Source organism: Temnothorax curvispinosus, unplaced genomic scaffold, assembly GCF_003070985.1.
Source record: "Temnothorax curvispinosus isolate PA1 unplaced genomic scaffold, ASM307098v1 QBEX01016327.1, whole genome shotgun sequence".
In the NCBI taxonomy this organism is placed as follows: domain Eukaryota; kingdom Metazoa; phylum Arthropoda; class Insecta; order Hymenoptera; family Formicidae; genus Temnothorax; species Temnothorax curvispinosus.
Genome location: NW_020226107.1, coordinates 362,977 through 382,719, shown reverse-complemented (window position 1 = coordinate 382,719; position 19,743 = coordinate 362,977). Strand labels below are relative to the sequence as shown.

The following is a 19,743-nucleotide window of genomic DNA, read 5'->3' as shown; positions in this document are numbered from 1 at the left end:
TAAAGATGCATTAAGTTAGTTTCAGCGAACTGTGTACATTCAATCAATAGATAAACGGATTAACATTTTCTGCTCTTCAATCATTAGTAATGTATTAACAATAGGAACAACAATATAACGATAAACATCAATCAAATTGCAGTGTACACTCATTTAATTAAATACAATGTTGTTGATTTGACACGCGACAAACTGCACCGTTCCGAGAATTAATAAATGAAGACGAATGATTTGTGATATTTCAGAATGAATCGAGCATTCTTTGAGCTCCGATCCTTTAACTTTTTCATTTGATTAAGGTGCGATCTGTGAAATCTGAAAGGGACAAAGGTAGTCATTGTGTCGCAGACATTTAGTCCTCTCTCTCGTTAACCCCGAGCGCTCCCGCATAATCGAATCAATAACGGATGGATAATTTTCTTCGCCGACCAGAACAGATCAGATCAGTCATGAAATGGCCGGGATTCCGGTTCTAAAGATGCATAGCGATGAAAAATCATTTATCGCAATCGCACCGACAGCGACAATAGGATATTTGACAATATCTTAAAAAATCGTATATACACATTCTTTACAGAAATTTAATACTGTAAGTGATTATTTGGCTAGTGATTAATTACTTATTTCGAGTATTAAAGCATGTTTTTAATGCTTTTAATATTTAAAATAAGTAATTAATCACTAGCCAAATAATCACTTGCAGTATTAAATTTCTGTAAGGAATATGTATAATAATTTTCTATGGACATTTCAAATAAATATTATTTTCTTTATAAATGTATTACAAATCAATACAAAGCTTATATATAATTTTATTATAAGGAAACCAAAAATATATAGGAAATAATTATATGGAATATGTAAATTAAGAGAGAAATGGAGCACACAGAAATGAATCTGATTGTTTGGCTGACCTAGATTAATTCAAAAGGTCTTTTGTCGTGCAGTCTGCCAGAAATTCAGTACTTATCCCCCGTCTTTTTTTTTTCAAGATCTTGAGTTCGCGATGTTGTCATCATCTCTTGACAATGTATTACCATTCTGTATCTCCTTTGAACTTTCATATTTCATCCTTTCTCAACTGCTGTGAAGATTATTCCGAAATTGCACGAAGTAAGAAGAAATAGGTTTTCAATTTCCGCGATCTCGCAAAGGGTGTGTATACGACGGCAAAAGAATCTGCTTTTGTGTCTAAAAGAGAACGAAAGATGAACTTTTCGCTGCAGTGTAAAATTGTACAACTGTATCCCTCTACGCAACCTCGCAGTATTGGATATCCGATTTTTTCGATAGCCACGAAGAAAATCAGGGATTGACCTCGGTGGACTTCCGGATCGTAAGAAAGCGCCGTTACACGCTCATCGAGAACATATCGGTCGTTCACGGATCCGAAAGATTCTCTCACAAATGCCTTTTTCAGGATTACGAGCGAGAGAGAGAAACTGAAGAGTTATGGCAGTTTTACCATTTTAATAGGGTTTTACCTTCTGCTCATGGAAATTTTCGAAGATATCACAAATTTCGTAGCTAATGTTAACTCACGGTCTCGTAATTAAGAGGCTTAACAAAAGAGTGACAAAAATATTTTTAATAAGAGAGAAATGAAATTAATATTATATCTTTATCAATTATATTAATCGTATTTTTGCCGTATATATTCTCTCTGAATATTCTATTCTTTATAGTATTTGGATAATTGATATTTCGTGTCGCTTTTAAATAATGCAAAAATTTCAAATTTATACCGGGCTATAGAACAATATCTAAAGTGCAATAAAGAAATGATGTCAGAATAAAAAGTATGGCAGGTACCTTCTCCCCACAACTTTCCAACATTGTATCGTTTGTTACGGTAAAGCCACCTGCTCACCATCATAGCATAATTGTACCTTTTGTGTTTCAAGTATCCGTAAAATTTCTGAGTGCTTCGTAAGCTCGAGCAAAACCTTCGCGCGCGGTTACGAAACGTGCGAAATAAAGGGTCAAAAGGTTACGCGACTGCAATTTTATCTCGCGCCTCTTTATTCTTTCGCGCTTGTTTAGTTTTCTCATAAAAAAATGGAATTTCCCATGATAATAATTAAATATTATTTGTCTTATCCCACGTTGTTGATAAAATTTAAAAAATGTAGGATAAAGGGAAAAAAGCGTCTTTACTCCCTAGTAAATCATGTACAGATTTTAAACTTGTTATAAGGATATAATCGAATAAGATATACTCAAATCTGGGTATTTGGATACACGCGCAAATCTGAAAGCACTTCGATATGTAATGTTTTTCATTCTGAGTGAATAGAAATGCAGATGGTGAAGACATAAAACGATCAGCAAAGTGAACAATTTATTCCAACTTATATGACATACTCGAGTTTTTCGTGCTTTTCAACAAGAATTTCACATTTTTACGAGAATCCCATTCTAGCTGCGCCATTCAAACTGAATGCCGGCGGCTCACGTGAAAATCTTGCCAAGATTGTCTCTTGAAGAACACAGTTCGAGAGGCTTTTATCCTACGCTTCTTACAATGCTAACGATACAACCTTTCGCCATTTAAAGGCTAATCGATGCGTTAGAGTACTAATAACACGAGAAAAACGTTGCAACGCAAATATTGAAATACAAATCGTTATTACGTCATTGATACTAAAAAAAAATATTTTAATAATTTAGAAGCAAGAGAATAATTTAATAATTCATCTGACGATATGTTTCAGAAATAATCGCCAATCTGCCTCCCCTGCGAATTCCGCGTTTGAGGCATCACCGTGTCACGGATTGGGATCCGTATTTCGAAAATGCAGATGGTCAGGGTATCAACGGCTCGCAAAATGTGGCATTGCACTTAGGTGCAACAGCCTATCTTGACTGTCGCGTCGCTATGCTCTCTGGCAAAAAGGTGTGTGTTATGTTAAATTATTCACGATCGAGTCGACACTATTGCAAGTGACTAGAATAACAACGTAATATCTAAGTAATTTAAATCTATTTTTTACTATTCTACTATCAGAAAATAATTATAAAATAGTCTAAGTCTAGAGTAATTAATCAGAATAGCAGAATAACAGTCAGTAATAATTATTTTACCACTTCATTACTTATCTTTACTATTTAACTATCTTATCTAATCGTACTTGTATCGTAACTGCTTACTTACTGCATTTCGCGCTACATGATCGGATACTAACACGATGGATAAATATTTTTGTGGACTCCAGGTAATGTGGTTACGACGGAATACCGATTGGGCGTCCCTCTTAACTCTCGGGAACACTACCCACATATCGGACTCAAGATACAGCGTGAGCTTTCAGTATCCAAACAATTGGAGATTGGCCATCTCCGGTATACAGAGAGAAGATCACGGAGTGTACGTTTGCCAAGTGAATACGCATCCGCCGAGAATGCTGGTCACGAACGTTACCGTTCTTGGTAATGCCATGTTTTTACAAGGGAATTAAAAAAGTCGTCGACAAAACTGCAGATATGTACATAGATACAGAAATGGTTTACTCGATACGAGCATGTTATATCGATAATGAGAAAAATGTAATAACAGCGCAGTCGTTATAACTCTTGAATTGCGTAAACATGAGAAAAGATAACAGTATATTTTGCCAATATCATAAAACCTTTTATTGATAATATTTCTTTTGTATAATTGGCCTTACTTTGCTCTCCTAGCTAATCACTAGTGCTGTGGCTCGCCATTTTTTCTTTAGATAAAACAAATCCGCTCATCGGTCGATCATCCGTATTTTACATCAAACCGCAGTTCGCGCCGAAAAACGGAAGCGCTCGAGATTGTTTGCTATGTGTACGCTCGTGAGATATATCTAGCACAGTACATCTACGTAACGAAATATAAACAGTTACGCGCGGCAGTGCGGTATGCATTAACCCGTGGGTATAAACATCGGAAATGTGGTACGATTTGGCGAATATTACTCAACGAAACGTGACGAGAAATTAAAGTTTCGGTATAAATAATGCCAGAAATATAAATTTTTAACACTACGGTGGAAGAGAGATTGCTTTTTAAGATAAATTATTATACATGAATTTTCTCAGTCATATTCTCATCTCGTATTTTATTTGCTTCTGTAATATATACACGTGTCGCGTTTTATTTCTGTCTATATTTTAAAGAGAAAAAAAGAGAGAGAGAGAGGGAGAAAGGGTGATAAAAGGCACGAGAAAATAAATCATAGAATTCTATCGATTTGTAGGATGCTTACACTTTTTACGCGTAACTCTGACCTGAAATCTACGTGTGCCCTCCGGATATTTTTGAGTGATATATTACCGGAGCATCGGTATAATACGGTGACATCGGTAGCCGCGAGATACATGCATTGTTTTCCATTTCGGGGTACACCAAATCCTAACGTATACGTTACGAATTGCTGGCTGTCGCGGCGCACCTAAACGGAACAGTCGCGAATTTAAATTCCTCTCTCGTAAAGATTCAATTACCGTGAGAATATCTTACGCCATCCCGCCTGGAAACAAGCCAGCCGCAGTTGTATCACGTAGTGCGACTCTTTGCAATAGCAACGATGCAACTTTATTTCATCTCTCTTCCCTCGCGCATCTCGACAAATAGATTTATACATGTGCCAATATCTCTGCGTGTTACTCGCGGGTGCCTTCCAGCGATACTAGCTGTCTCTTTACTCTGGTTCAATTACGAGATATAAATATTAATTACATAACTCTGCAAACTGCAAGAAATAAAACGCAAACATGAAAGAAAGCAAGACTCTCTTTTCGCAAATTTTCAGGATGAGATTTACAATATTTGATATTATCAAATATGAATTTCATACGACCATAACGTTTTATATATGTTTGATTATTAAATTACACGTGTTCTCCGTAGCTATATGCGTACGTAATCGAAAAAACGAAAATGCGTAAAAAGCGAAATATAGAAAAGTTCATCGATCACAGATTATTATTCAGTAGTATGTTTGTGCCTTTACAGCGCCGGATATTAGAATCATCGACGAAGCCAGACATGAGTTACGGGACCGATATTACAAGACCGGAAGCGGAATCGAGCTAGCGTGCGTCGTCCGGCCGTCCTGCCCCGATTCGAGGGTGCCGTATCCCGTGTGGCGAAAAAATGGCGAGACGTTGCCGGATCACGTCAACGTTTATCACATTAATGGGTGAGCATATATCGTGAGGTAGCGATGGATCGAAGAGGAGCTCGTCCGGAGACGGATGTACGACCGAGTCTAGATTTACACGCGCGCGCACGTGTGCGCGCACTACAGACATTGTCTACTCGCAAATACACGTAGCTCGTTCTCTCATCCTCTCGTAACGTCGACGGTATTACCTTCTAAACCCGGAGGGCGTACGCGTTGACGAGCGATAGCACGCTTTGTGCGACTCAAACCGCCGCGATTGATCTACCTCGAGATTCGCTACGACACGCATTCAAAATTTATCTCTCTTTCAGTTTAGACAGAACTGGAGCAATCTTCCCGCGAATTTTATCATTCTCGCAGTGAGCGACAGACACGCGGAGCTCAAGTTCGGTTGAATTAGTATTCAAAGGCTACTTTTTGTGCCCGCATTACATGTACGTTTATGTGGCATTTGTATTATCATGCAATTCTTTATTCAATGTCCGTAAGTCGGTTGCGCTCGGTATCTCGTAGAATATTTATGCATCGTCACATTTCCGACGCACATAAATATACGTATAGCTATACAATGTATCTGACCACACTGCAAATCCAAGTGTGTTACTTTTACACGCTTAAACGTATAAAAATGACACATTAGACTCTTTTTACATGTTTCTTTATGTGTTAAATTACGTCGCTTAACACGTATTAAATGAAAAGTTAATACGTTCAATTGTGTTAAATGACGTGATTTAAAACGGCAAGAAATGTATAAGAAAAGCTTCAGCTAAAATAACTTGGATTTGCAGTGCATCTCCAAAGAGATTACGTACTCTAATACATTTTTTTTAATTTTTTTATCGTTAAAATTCAGCAGACAATGCAATAGTGTTATAGATATCATGAAAACATTGCGCGTATATGTATACGTCGAGTAAATAGCATCCAATTTTTCAGGTCAAACGAAGATCTGGTGACGAGGCTCTACATCGAACGAGCGAAAAAGACTGACAGCGGGGAATATACGTGCTCAGTAAGCCAATTCAGCACGACCGCGGTGCATATTCACGTCCTAAATGGTAAATTAAATAAAGAGTCACCAAACATACGGGATTAGCGAACACAAATATCGTTATATTCTCGATGTCATCGAGTATTCTTCAGTATTCTTATTTTCCTTAAATAGACGTTTTCAAAAGACATTTAATGTACATGAAAAATTTATAATTTCCGAGACAAGTACGTCTAGAATTCTAGGTAGTTTATTTTTTATATTAAAAAAAAAATTTAAGATAAATATAATTTAAGATAAATAAGTTAAATATAATTAATATAGCTTCTCAACAAAACGTTTCTGTTAAGTAGACATAATATTAGATGTAAGTAGGATATTGTATTATTTGTCTATTTTGGATTGCAGGTGAAAAACAAGCTGCTGTCCATCACGATCAATGGAATGCGGCACGTACCAATTGTTACACAGCTTTTACTGAGCTCTGCGTTGTGTTTGCCAGTTTACTTATTTACATGTGGCAAAATTATTCTCTGTGAAACTCCATTACTAATGTTAAGTTTGCATCGCATCAAATTACACGTACTTCGACGTACACGTACTTCTGATGTATATATTTCTGTATATTACTTCGAGCTCAACAAAATACGTGCTTTTGATTAATACGACAGTACTGTTATGAATGCGAATCCGTTGAATAAATCTGTGTCAGTATTATAAGATCAGTATTATAAGATTATAAACGAAGAATAGATATTGATATTAAAATAAATATTGTATTTCTACGTTGTCAGAGTTCTATTATTTTCTCCTATTATTTTTTCCTTCTTGAAAAATTCAATTAAAACCGTTCTTTTTTTACGTTCTTTCTAAGTATTCAGTTGTACGTAAACTCGTTAATTCTACATGTATTAATTTATCATTTTCAATAAATTAATTATTATTAATAGTTTTATTATTAATAGTTTATTAATCTATCTATTTTTATTTGATATTTTGATTAAACAATTTCTTGAATATCATAGAAAAAAATCTATCTACAGAAGATCAGTTAAAAGCAAAACGTTACCGGCTGATGTAAATAAAGCTTACGAGCTTCGCAAACTCGATGGCCATTTCTATGCCAGTAGTAGAAAATGACGATATTGTGCCTCAAAAATCTCTGTTTTATCAATTTTAGTAAAATATGATCGCTACTATTATCTATAGAGACATAAATATACATGCATCAATATATGTTATTGAGCAAGATTAAAATATTCTGGAGGCTTTATATATTAAATTGACTTCATTATTTTTATTAAATCCATAATATTAAAAGTAGATAGTAAATATAAGACCGTTGTTCTCCACTCTATTATTAACATGTATAATGTATCAATATAATGTATCAATTAATACTGTTTTAAACATTTTTGCATTCTAGATCATCCATTATATTGAAGGATGATGATAGAATAAAAGCTTTGTTGCATCGGGATGAAGTTTGAGGGACGAGTGGCTTGTTAAAAGTTAATACCGCGTTAAAAGTTTCAACGATATCCATCATCATCAATATTATTAATAGGAAAATACGCCATAAAATCTGTCTATCGAGTATATATATAGTAAAGAATACAGTGCTCGTGCGAAAGTTGAATGCGTCGAAATTAAGTAGATGCGCTTGCTTCTGGATGCGATGCTTCATTATACACCGTAACGTTCTCGTACACCATATTTCTTACTGTCCATTATCCGCAGCGCCTCTCCCGCTACAAAATCTCAAACAAGTAAGTTATGGAAGTTCTTTGTAGTTAGGCATAGACTCTCTCCCAGAACAAGTGTCTTGTACGAGGAGCTTATTAAAGGTTTGCCGCAACCACAGACTCTCGCGAAATTTACAATATTATGAAAATACACAATAATTTTCTTTGGCGATTAACATATATTTGAATTCATTTGGCGATAACATGTATTTGAATTAACGAGATATTGTTGACTCTATGAGCATTGATCATATAGTTGCATAAGCTAATGCATTTTTTATTGCTTTTTTTTTTTAAATTAACTGTCGTGTGAGTAAATCCTCGATAACTAGCCTCTACCTTTTTCAATCTCCAGCAAAATTTCGCGACTCTTTGAACAGAAACGTATCGATCTATAAGATACTTCCTGCATCTCTCGGCCCATGTTTTTAGCCTTTCAGCCTTAATGGTGCCTTTCAGATCCACTTAAAAGAATGTTTATAAAATATGATGGGCGCGGTGAAAAACTTGGACTGTAGTCTGTGGTTGAGTAGGTAGTACGGTATATACGACGGCGACGCGGCGACACCCATAAGCCAGCTTCGTCAAAGTTATCGAAGAATTTATCGCGACGACGAGGTGAGATACAAACTTTTATATAACGACGTGTAAATCGCTAGTCCTCGATCGATCGCTTTAGCCCGATGGCTTTTCGTGGCTTATGAATATTTCTAACGATCACCTTAAGAATTCAACCTTAAGAATTCAGATCGCGCACTTACGTCGAGGGTTCCTTATTTCTGAAAAACAAGTTGAGCTTATTTCTGCGAAATGAGTTGAGAAACAAGTTTTTTTTACATATAGAAAAAAATTTAATTTTAATAGACGAAATAGATTGCTTACAATGATTACGCAGTACTCGTTTAATAATTGGGTTTGAGATTATTTTAAAGACTTAGGAATATTACGTTACGATCTTGCTTATATAATTAGAAAATTTGATCCGTGAAAAATATATGTAAGACGCAAATTATCTCTCGGTTAGTTGACCAATTTTTGGCTACGATTAAAAGTAGTAAGTTATCGAATTGTAGAGCGATTCAATGGCAGCGTTTTACTGGCTGCCAATCGTAACGAACGGATACGGTAAAGCAGAAAGACAGGGTAAACAATGATAGGGATTAGAGCAGATACATTGGTATAAAACTTTCCGCCGGGTTTGTCTGCATCCGAAATGCGCATCGTATAATTAAATTCCTCTGGTCAATACGGATCGACGAACAATCCAATCGGTAAGACGGATACAGTTCTTTTAGCTGAAGATAAAACCAATGTTGGAATACCTAAAATTTCTCTTCTCACTGCTTTCAGCAGGCAGAGAATAATGGTTGGAGCGGCAACGACAAATCTATTACAGCGAGAAAAATCCCACGTTTCTTTCCCGCCGCGCCGGCTTCCACGTGGATAACTCAAGTACGACGATTAAACGTTAAAGAAAGTTATCGATCTTCATTCAGCGTTATTACAGAATACAAATGGAAAAACTAAAGCTCCAAATTTTGCTCATTAATATCTCTGTATAATGTTTCATATTTTAAACACGTCTATTCTTATATGTTATCGCATTTTTCTTTAAACGTTTTTATATTATACAACAAATACGCAAATTATCTTTTCCGTCCGGATATTTTCTCTGGTAAATTCACCATGAATTTACTCTATCCGATGTCCTCTTTCCCTCGTAAATTACTTGTCAAAGCAACGTCCGCGCCTGCCAGAGACTACGTCGTATTGTTGCTCATAAACGGTTCTATTTTCTCTAAATTATTCCACTATGCTCTGGGATTAATGCAACCGGTTAGAATAAATTTCAATGCCGGTAGACAGTTTTAATCGCCGTCTTTCAGCGTCAGTCTTACTTCTTTTGCATCAACGTAAACTCATGAGACCAAACGCAGAGTATCCGACCTCCATAGCGTTCTTTATAACGTCGCTCATTCACGTTTCTTGCAAGTCATTGATGTGAGAAAGAGTAAAAATCTCTTTTGATATAATTGTGAACAATGTTATTTTTATACAGCTAAGCATCACAAAACATTTATAATGATACAATATTAATAATAATGTTACATAAGTTAATAATAATACGATTGCGTATTAGCTTAAATATACATTTACTACATCATAATTTTTTATATTAATATTTGCAACTATATAATTTTTTTATTATTTAATTAATTTTTATTATTAAAGAAAATCAGCAGATTTGCAATCATCATTACTATCACTTTCTTGCCCATTAGTTATTCAAAACAAAATCACTAGATGTGATATTTTGCGCGGTACAAGCCCATTCGTAATGCATAGCAATCATAATTATTATATTATCAATATCGCTGTGTCGGGCACGAGGGAATGACCGTATATCGCTTGCAATGTAATGCGATTTAGTGCGCGAAATCGACATCTGGCGGGTGTATACACGATACAATCGTAAATAGCCACGCTTTCTCGCCCGCATATAATTATCTCTATTTAAAATCGCTTCTGCTGCAGCAGTAAAATCTCTGATTTTTCCCGTTGATTTCTGATCTTTTTCGCGTGTGTATAATAGTAACCGGAATGTAAATAAGTACACAATTACACAATGCCCAAATGTCTCATCACATTCAAATTTAACGCTCTAAACTACGCTTTTTCATTGATACAAAAGAGATTTTTATGTAAAAATTCCACTCGTCTCGTTTTCAACATTATAATAGCTATTCGAATATTATTACTTTTCTCATTAATTATTATCAGTCCTATGCGCAAGATTATTTAGTTGTAACCGTAATTCCACCATTGGCGCTGCAAAGATTCACAGGAAATGCTTTAAAAGTGGAACGTAGCAGTAACTCGACCGCAAGATGGGACGGAACGACTCGGTTCTATGTGCAAAAAGGCCTCTTGTGTATGGCACATCGCTCCGGGGATAGGAATAAGAAAACGTTTGATTTATTGCCGCTGCCAGGACGTCCAGGTTCAAAGACCACTTCCCCTTTGCTCGCGCTATTAGGATCGCGCTATCTCGCGCACGTGTCCGCTAAAAACCCTCCCGGTATAATCGAAAGGCCAAGCTCTCGTAGTTTCCGGCTTTCCGTTTCCCGAGCCAAGACCCCGGTGGCGATTGCGCGATCCTTAATTCTCAAATACTTCGTCTTTGAGTTTCAAATGCGGGAGTTTCCAACATTCTTGCGCTCTTCCCTGGCCAAGCTGGTATTTTCGCGCGCGAACGGCCTCCGCCGTTTCCTTTGACATTTCTCTCTCCGCCGAAGTTAAACTCGGGATTTTCGTCGGCGGCGGTCGATTTGATATCGACGCGATCGGCCGGAGTCGGCGGTAGCAACTTCCTGCGTCCGGCTTCCTGCCCCGGGGGGTTAATGACGGTCATTGGGAGTCTTATCTCCGGAATATTCTAATAGGGCTCGCGAAGTCCGCTCTTAAGACGGCCGTTTCGAAGGCGGTAACGATCGATGGCCAAGTCTTCCAGTGCTGCTGGATCGTTAGCGTTTGTCTGACCGCAAACGGCTGAAATTTACATTGATTGGTCCGCTCTTTGCATTCTGATATTTACATGGAAAACATCAGTGCGCGGCTCCTTGTACAATAATAGGTTTTCTCAGAAGCAATTTGCAATAAGTCGATTAATACCGGACATCAACGATATACGCGATACGCGTAATATGTTTACATTCAATAATATTTATCAATTCCTGGTATATCATTAATAATATTATCATCATGAATCAATGTTATGCTCTTGAAAACATGCTTTCTTAACTGATAACTCGTTGGAGTCCGTTACATCGATCCAAAAGACCATCGCGTTCACTGTACATTATAACTTAGATATGTACCGAGATAATGTAGTAGTGACATGGCTTGTGTAACGGATTACAATATTCAAATTTTCCAATTTCCATATCTACGCATATTCGCGTGTCTATGTATACATAGATACGTATTTATGTATATGACAAAATGTCGATAAAATGTCGCGTATTCTCAAGAAATGTCTTACTTGGACATAACGTCAAGTCTTACGGAAAGAACGAACACATTTCACGTACTTTTTTTTCTAAAGTATCTATAATAAACTCATGATATTCTTGACGACAAATAAACTCCATTTTTCTCAGATTGGCTCCAAATTAGCGAGATAATCGGTCGATTTACGTGACGTAATATAGATTTAATTCGCGGTCGACACGCGACAACATGACAAAATCAATAGTGACAATAAAGCAATCTAGATCGGAGATAAAGTGAGAGACGGAGGCTTTTGTGAAGGGGGGAACAAGCGCGCGCAACTGGCGATGCGCGGATAACCAGCAATTAGCTGAGATATTATCGCGATCAGCGATATGCTCCGAGCGAGATCTATATATTACTGTCTGAGCCATACCGCTATCCATCGTTCGGTTGTTCTCACTTCTCAGCCGTTTTAATTGCTTTTATTCCGACGGCCTGATCAACCAACGTCTGCGCACAAGATACGTCCGCGTCGTTTATCAGACGACCTTATTCGGGAAAGTTCGAAACTATTTGCCGACACTCTCGACCGAGACCGCCATTCCTACGTGGCAACCATGCGGTTCCGTAGCGGTTCGTGACGCGAATTAAGTTTATTCGCGGAAGCGCATACACGTGCGCGAACGAAACGCGTTTGTAAAGTTTTTTTTTAGCTCGAAAAGCTACCCGCGCGCAGATATCGGAATCTGGACCCGATGTGCGTACATACCGTTTGTCAAGTTTGCATGTATTAAATATGCTAAAAGCTACTTGCCTTGCACAACGATATTCGAGTTGAAGAAACTTCAAACTCGTTCAATATGTCGGAATATTAATCTGGTTTTGCTTACGTTCTCACATTAAGGCGACATTCTCTAAAAATTCACGAAAGAATTATTTTTCGAAACAATTCTTCCAAATATGAGAACTATTCTGCAAGATTAAAACTCGTGACACCCTTCGCGTATCCGGCGTATCCTGAATGCCGGCTTGCAAAGTTTCATTCACACGCACACAGATGCAGCGGGCTTTTTCTTACGTCAATAGTACTTTATTCAACACTTCATGCAGCATTCTATGGCGTTATTACGACGCGTAACAACGCAGCTATCTTTTGACGACCCTCACCTCAAACGGCGGACTCGTTCGCACGCGGAAAATGCTTACCGTAAGGTACTTTCGAATTGCGCGGCCGTTATTAAAGTGTAAGCTTGAAAAAAAGTGACGGTATATAAAAGTCAAGACAAAAGGTGCCGTTGGCGATCGTCGTAGCGGATAATAAGAGAGCCGCGTGCACATCGGCAAAGGAAAAGGCAGCGAAAAGCGCGCGCATGAGACGTGACGGAAGCAGCTATATAGAAGAAAGAAATGCGCCAGGCGAATGAAGAAGAGATAGGAGATGTTGATAATCGAGATGAGAGCCGTTGTATCACGAAATAAAAGTTACCTCGCAACGGAGCAGCGGGTGCACGACGTGATCCTATTCTAATCGTATAGCAGTATAGCGCATCGCACCCGCACGCGATTACTTTTCATTTCGTTGCTCGCAAATACGTGTAGCTCTTCATCCGCTTCGCGAATGCGTATACTCTCTATTCTGATGAACAATAGACGGTAAATAAAAGAGACGCTGCGCAATATCTCGTAACAACCACCTTTGCTCCGTAATCATTACGCTGTGTCATTAAGCTCCAGTCATTCCGTCTTGATTTACCGAGGGATACTTAATTAGCATCGGACTCTGAGATGCATTCGCATTGCACGTAATTTGTCTCAACGTGAATCCGATCTAAGAGCGATTCTGTTTTTCCTCTTTTTTCCCCTTTTTTTTTTAAGAATACGCTATTTTCTGTTTTTGCTAATGAACTCTGTAGCGCAAATTGTCGTCAAAAGGATGACTTGAATATTCAACGCGATTCAAAACGCATTAAACCTCATTGAGGGTAAAAGAGGTTCGTTGAGAGAATTCAAAAACGTTTTGCCGCGATTCTCACGTAAATAGCGAAAATCACGTATATCGTATTGCAAAGCTGCAGATTTTTCAAAGTATATGTTTTAGGATTTATTTGTCGGTGCGTTACGATATCGAAACAATTCGAAAGCAAAACGATATCAGGAAATTAAATCTCAATTTCAATAATAATACTTATACCGCAAATAACATAATGGACGCTTCTAAAATATGTGTTCCTATCAAGTGCATTTTCTTTTGTTCTGGATCGTTATTTTCTTACGACGGCGCCGACGAACACATTCTTTCTGCATATACGTATCGTTGTTATTTCGTAACAAAGGTCGATATAAAGTAGCACAGCCGCAGTTCCACAGAACGCACGGGGAGGTATCAGCATTTCTGCGATGCGCCGCAGCGTGAAACAAGACTTTTAACGAGCCCGTTGGACTAAGCCCGTTTTAGAGTTTCCGTTCCCGTGAACAACCATAATTTTGTTGGCTTCGTTCAACTCCGTAAATTACGCGGTGTTCGCAACATGATTATCACGTGGCGCTCACTTTTCAGGAAATTGCGTTTAGCGAGGTATGTTTATCACGGCGGCGAAACATTACCTAATGTACATGCCCGACATTGTCTTCCTAGTTACATGGTCGTATAGTTAAATTGGTGCATAATTTGCCGGTGATAATTTGTCACGTCGTTGATTTATACGGCTGACAATTCGGCGTTTCATAATATGATATCTGTCGAACGAGGAACTTTTTCTCCTAACTTACTCCAGCTTTATCGTATATACCACGTCCGTTTTGCAGTCGTGCCGAACGACGCGACTGCATTGCCCGCAAAGAGTAGCAGTGTCGCGTGAAGCTATACCTTATGTTATACAAAATCCATCCTTCCGTGATGGTCCGCGGATAAAGTTGGCGAACGCGATACAACACTCAGCCGATGTTCTTTATTGCACGGTCACGTACAACCGCGATTAGCTTTGTGGTGTCGTTGTGGTTTAGTTACTTTAGTTGGTTACGTCGAGGCAAAGCCCTCCTCCGAAATGGCCGCGCTCTTCAAAGATACAAAGGAATTTAGTGAGATAAATGCACTCACATCAAACGTGGGGTAAATGGCATGTTAAGGTTCGTTGCATACTTGCACATGACGCGCTGATGAGAATTTCTCGTGCGTATTCATCTCGATCGTTATTTTCTCCCGCATACCTACAGGTAGCTGGCCGACGGTAACTATACGAAGAATTTATCTACAGAATTCTACATTCAAAACCGCGATGTTACATTTCGTGTTCATGTCGTATCGTGTTTCCATCATTTAATCTGAATACAATCTGATTATATTTTCTGAAGCTTATTTAACGCGCATCGCGTACTGAAACTCGATATATAACTCGCAGTGTTAATGTTTCCGCTGATAGATCAGCATTTTTTTCCTGAAATTTCCTGAATGACAAGAGCGTATACAGAGTTTACGGATTAAGAGCGCTCAAAGCGGGGAACATGAAACAAACTGGCTTGCCGGATCCCGCTTGGTTCGCATAGGTCGGTGAGTTCGATGATTGCAACCGGACTCTCCAATCAAAAGAAATAGAATCCTCTAATAAAACTCGCTCGTTTTGCAGCGTATTGCTTTCAGATCGGTATTTACAAGCATGTGTGCGATTATTCTATTCCGATGTTTCTACAAAAGTTAAATATTGCATATTGATGCCCCGCGATCTCTCCCTCACGGTTCCCTGAAGAACACACAATAATTAATTATCGCGCTGCGTAAGCATTTTTATAAGTTGCATGATAGGTAGTTTCACACAATGCTCGGTACGGTGTTGATTAATTTTAATAAATATTTAACGATGCATTATATCGTAATAAATATCGCGTCGCAAGTCAACAGATTTATACGTAATGCGATTATCACATTGTAAAGTATCAACTATGCATTATATTTCGTATTCGCCTTCGTACCTAGTGATATTCCATCATTAATATTTTCCATGCATATAAACAATTTGCCGCAAAAAAGCACGCGCGAACACCGTCGCGGAATTTGCATAAAAATTCGAGTTACAAGAGAGAGTATTATTCGCAGGGAAAAAAAATGTTCGCTTCGTTTAGCCTTTCCTCTACGCCGCGCCGCACCGCGCTGATGCGTTAATTTGAGAAGCACCAATTTTGGTGGTATTTGCAAGCTGTGCAATATATGCCCACTGGGAGGGATACACGGCGCAAACCATATGTTCCTGGATGCATCTCGCCGAATCCTGGGCGTTATTTCATAAGCTTACTAAGAAGCAACAAACGTCACGAGGCAAGGTGTCGCGAGCACGTGTCGCTTTGCCAGTTTGACGTACCTACAGCTGGCCAAACACGCGACATCGCACTTCCATGTATATAACCACCGCTGGCGATCCATTTGCGCGCGGCCTGTAATTTAAACGGCACGTCGGCGCTTGTATTAAGCGCGATGGCGACACAGGGTGTTCTTGTTTGTCAATCGGGACGAGGGTGTAGCGGTCTGCCGGGAAATCGAATGCAAATTTGATAATTTCGGCTCGCGCGTGTAACGCTCGCCCTCGCTTTCACCTCAATCCGCATTACCGTTTCAACCATATACCTAACGTCCCGTGTCCAGTTCCAGGCTCTTCAGTCTCGCATTCAAATGCATTTATACTGTGTAAATGGTGCGACGGTGGTGGAGCGGACGGTGATTGAAAGCGGTCGAAACGAGAAAATCTCTCCGTCAGTGAAGACGCTTGTTTCACGTGAACGACATCTCGAAATTGCGTATTTGAGATGAAACTGTAATAAAGATATCAAAGGATTTCGACGATTTCCCAAAATTATTTCCCAAATTATTCCAATATTAATTTTCACGGTGTTATCATCGTCATCTCCGATTTACACATTTGCTCTTCATCGAATCAATGTTTATCTTTTGTCTAACCTAACGAATTTCGCGAGCGGTACGCGACGACCTGAATTACTGATGAAGGAATTCGCATCCGGGGTAATATAAACGCTCCTCCAGTCTCCAGCACGGTTACGGGTGAACGAACGAGTAATATAAACCTTTACCTACAACCTACATACATCTTCATGCCCCGGCACCTTGCTCGTTAGACAATAATTTCCATTATGAAAATTCTCATCGGAGTACCAGCATGAATACTGGGTCGCGTACACTTGGACGACAGCGTTAATTAGCATATCGTGATTCGACGGAAATAGATTTATTGCACAATCGATGTATAGTTTATGATGCTTTCAAAGCTATCGGTACAATCACTGGTTAATCTCCTTCGACAAACTCTTTATAAATGATTTATTATTTTACTAATTAGAATATCAATTAAGACAACAATTTCAATTAATTTCTGAGCAGACATTATCAACGTTTCAGATATTTTAAAACAAAATCTCGTCTCGTTTTAAAGTATCTAAAACGTTGTTAATGTCGTGCAATCTCATTACAGCTAACTCTTTCAACGTATATTTTTTTTTATTTCTTCTCCGATATAAAAATTAACGGTTAAATATTAATTACTTTTTAAATGACAAAGAAGAATATCTTAATCATTGCACCTTAAAGATTTTTTACGCACACGCTTTCAATTTTGTCAAACCTTTTTTAAGGGGGGAAACCACTGTGACGGCCGGAAAAAATGCTATTTTCATGAATTTTTTTTCGCGAGAAATAATAAATTTAATCAAATTAGTTTGTCATTCTTTTAAAGTACATATGTACAATATATTAAATATTGCAAGGATATAAATTGCGTTATCAAGGATCTATTTGTATAATGTGCAATAGTTTACGCTTCCAAAAGCAGGGAGAACTTCTTGCATGCAAATTAGATTTTCTGATCAAGCTATTTGGGCTACTTAGTGGGACCTAAACTGCTTGTTGACTTCCCTTTCGGAGCAGCCTTAATACGTATCGAACGATCGCACGTTTCTTGGTAAGTAAACCTTGATGTTTATTGTATATTGAATTGAGACGTTATATTATAAATTTAAACAGAACATAATTAAATTCGCGACGTCACCTAAGTACTTACTAATTTTTTTACTAATGCTATGTGATGTAATCGTATTGTTGACCAAGATATGACAAACATGCGAATTTAATTTATTTTGCTTATCATAATAGGCTTGCTCATTAAGCTAAGCTTAAAAGCTAAGCGTTTAAAAGCTTTCTTTCGGGAGATACAAACGAAGGAAGAATGTTACATTAAATATAGTTTTATAGTTTCACGAACGCAATTTTTTTTAACGAAGTTTAAATCGTGCTTTATATAAATCTTTGTTCGAGACAAAAGATACAGTAATAAAGAAAATATTTTTTCTATTTGGAATCTTAAACATTTTTAATAACGCGCATGCACTAAATATAAATATCATTTCATTAGATACGTATATGTGAATATAAAAGCATATAATAATGAAAATATAAAAATTACTTAATGAAACAATTGTATAATGCTTTAAAAGTTCCCTCTCTCTTTGAGAGCTTATTTAATCAAAATAAACTCTCGAATAAATTATAATAATCTTTCAAAAGCTCTCACATAAAAGAGCCAATAAAATTATGAATATTATTGGTATAGAGAATAATAACAACTCGGTATGTACTACATATCGCAATATTAACTAGATCAAATTACTGAATATACTGCAAAGAGTATACGGTGTAGATTGTAATTGCTAAAAGAGACATTTCCTGATACGGGAGTTTTTTTGGGGAGACTCTCGTATAATTTACATTGTATAAATTCTCTCTCAAGTACATGTTATAATTACAAGTGGTATACTCTGCAAAGACTTTAATTACGTTAAATCATCAAAAGCATAGTTTTATGCAATTTCACGGAGAAGGAGCCATCATGTTGACATCTTATCCTTTCAAAGAGATGTTTTTCTATCGCAGTAATTGCCGTTTAAAGAGTTGCGACAGAACAGACGACTTTTCTGCAAAAAGATCTGTGCGCATTGCTGTTAATCACATTTAGAATTAAATATCTCTCCCTCTTTAAAAATCAGAATTACATTAATCGTAAACAACAACAACTTCAAATAGGACATTTTTCATAATATTAATACGTTATTAATAAATTCAAGTCAATTACTGCAATATTTCTGCAAATCAATTATGAATCGTCAATTTAAATTAATATCTCTATGCTTGTTGTGCAAAGAAGAGATGAAGATAATAGTTAACACCCTCGAGTTGGCAGAGAATAGTTTCCAGCAAGCGACAGATAGTAGGAAACACTTACCGGAAGAATGTATTTGCACCGAATAAAGTACTCCGGCTTCAGTTGCCACTGTGATCCTATTTACCATTCCTTTGCGCATTCCACCGTAACAGCCATTGCTCGCAGAAAACACCATCATTGCCGCGAAGCGATCTCCTCCTCGTCTCTCTCGGAAAGTTAATGTCGGCGCGTGTTTGTTGCTGCGAAAAGCAGTCTTGGAAGCGGAAGCGAGCGTCGTATTTAACCCCCGGGTCGAATCGCGAGTGGCTGCTGTTTAATTTCGATAAAACCCGGCAGGCATGAAAGGAGAGGTATGATGCGGGTTCCCCGGCAAGGTTGGCGAACTGACAAATCGCGGACGGAAGAAGTCAACGTCATGTAATTAATAATTAAAATATCCGAAACGCGAGGCGTAGAAACACGACTGGTGGCGTTTGGCAAAACGAGCCAAGTGAGTTAATTACCTATATCTGGGGGGGTTTTAATTAAAGTTTCCAGAACTGTTTATAGTATGGGCGTTGGGCGTATGTGGGATGGGTAACGCGTCGGTACGTGTGCATACGTTAACTCGCTGTGTGTGTATGTGTGCGGGTGTGTGC

General features: G+C 37.9%; 1 protein-coding gene across 5 annotated transcripts in view; it reads left to right on the top strand.

Annotated features, from left to right (window-relative positions):
• The window catches only part of LOC112466549 (zwei Ig domain protein zig-8-like), a 27,140-nt gene extending 20,248 nt beyond the window's left edge, over positions 1-6,892 (top strand). For all 5 annotated transcript variants that reach the window (XM_025034700.1, XM_025034697.1, XM_025034701.1 and 2 more), the window contains 5 exons: positions 2,715-2,896; positions 3,216-3,429; positions 4,985-5,171; positions 6,096-6,217; positions 6,559-6,892. In XM_025034700.1, the coding sequence (XP_024890468.1) occupies positions 2,715-2,896; positions 3,216-3,429; positions 4,985-5,171; positions 6,096-6,217; positions 6,559-6,689 (836 nt within the window). In that variant the 3' untranslated portion in view covers positions 6,690-6,892. The remainder of the gene's footprint in view (positions 1-2,714; positions 2,897-3,215; positions 3,430-4,984; positions 5,172-6,095; positions 6,218-6,558) is intronic.
• Positions 6,893-19,743: the final 12,851 nt, after the last annotated feature.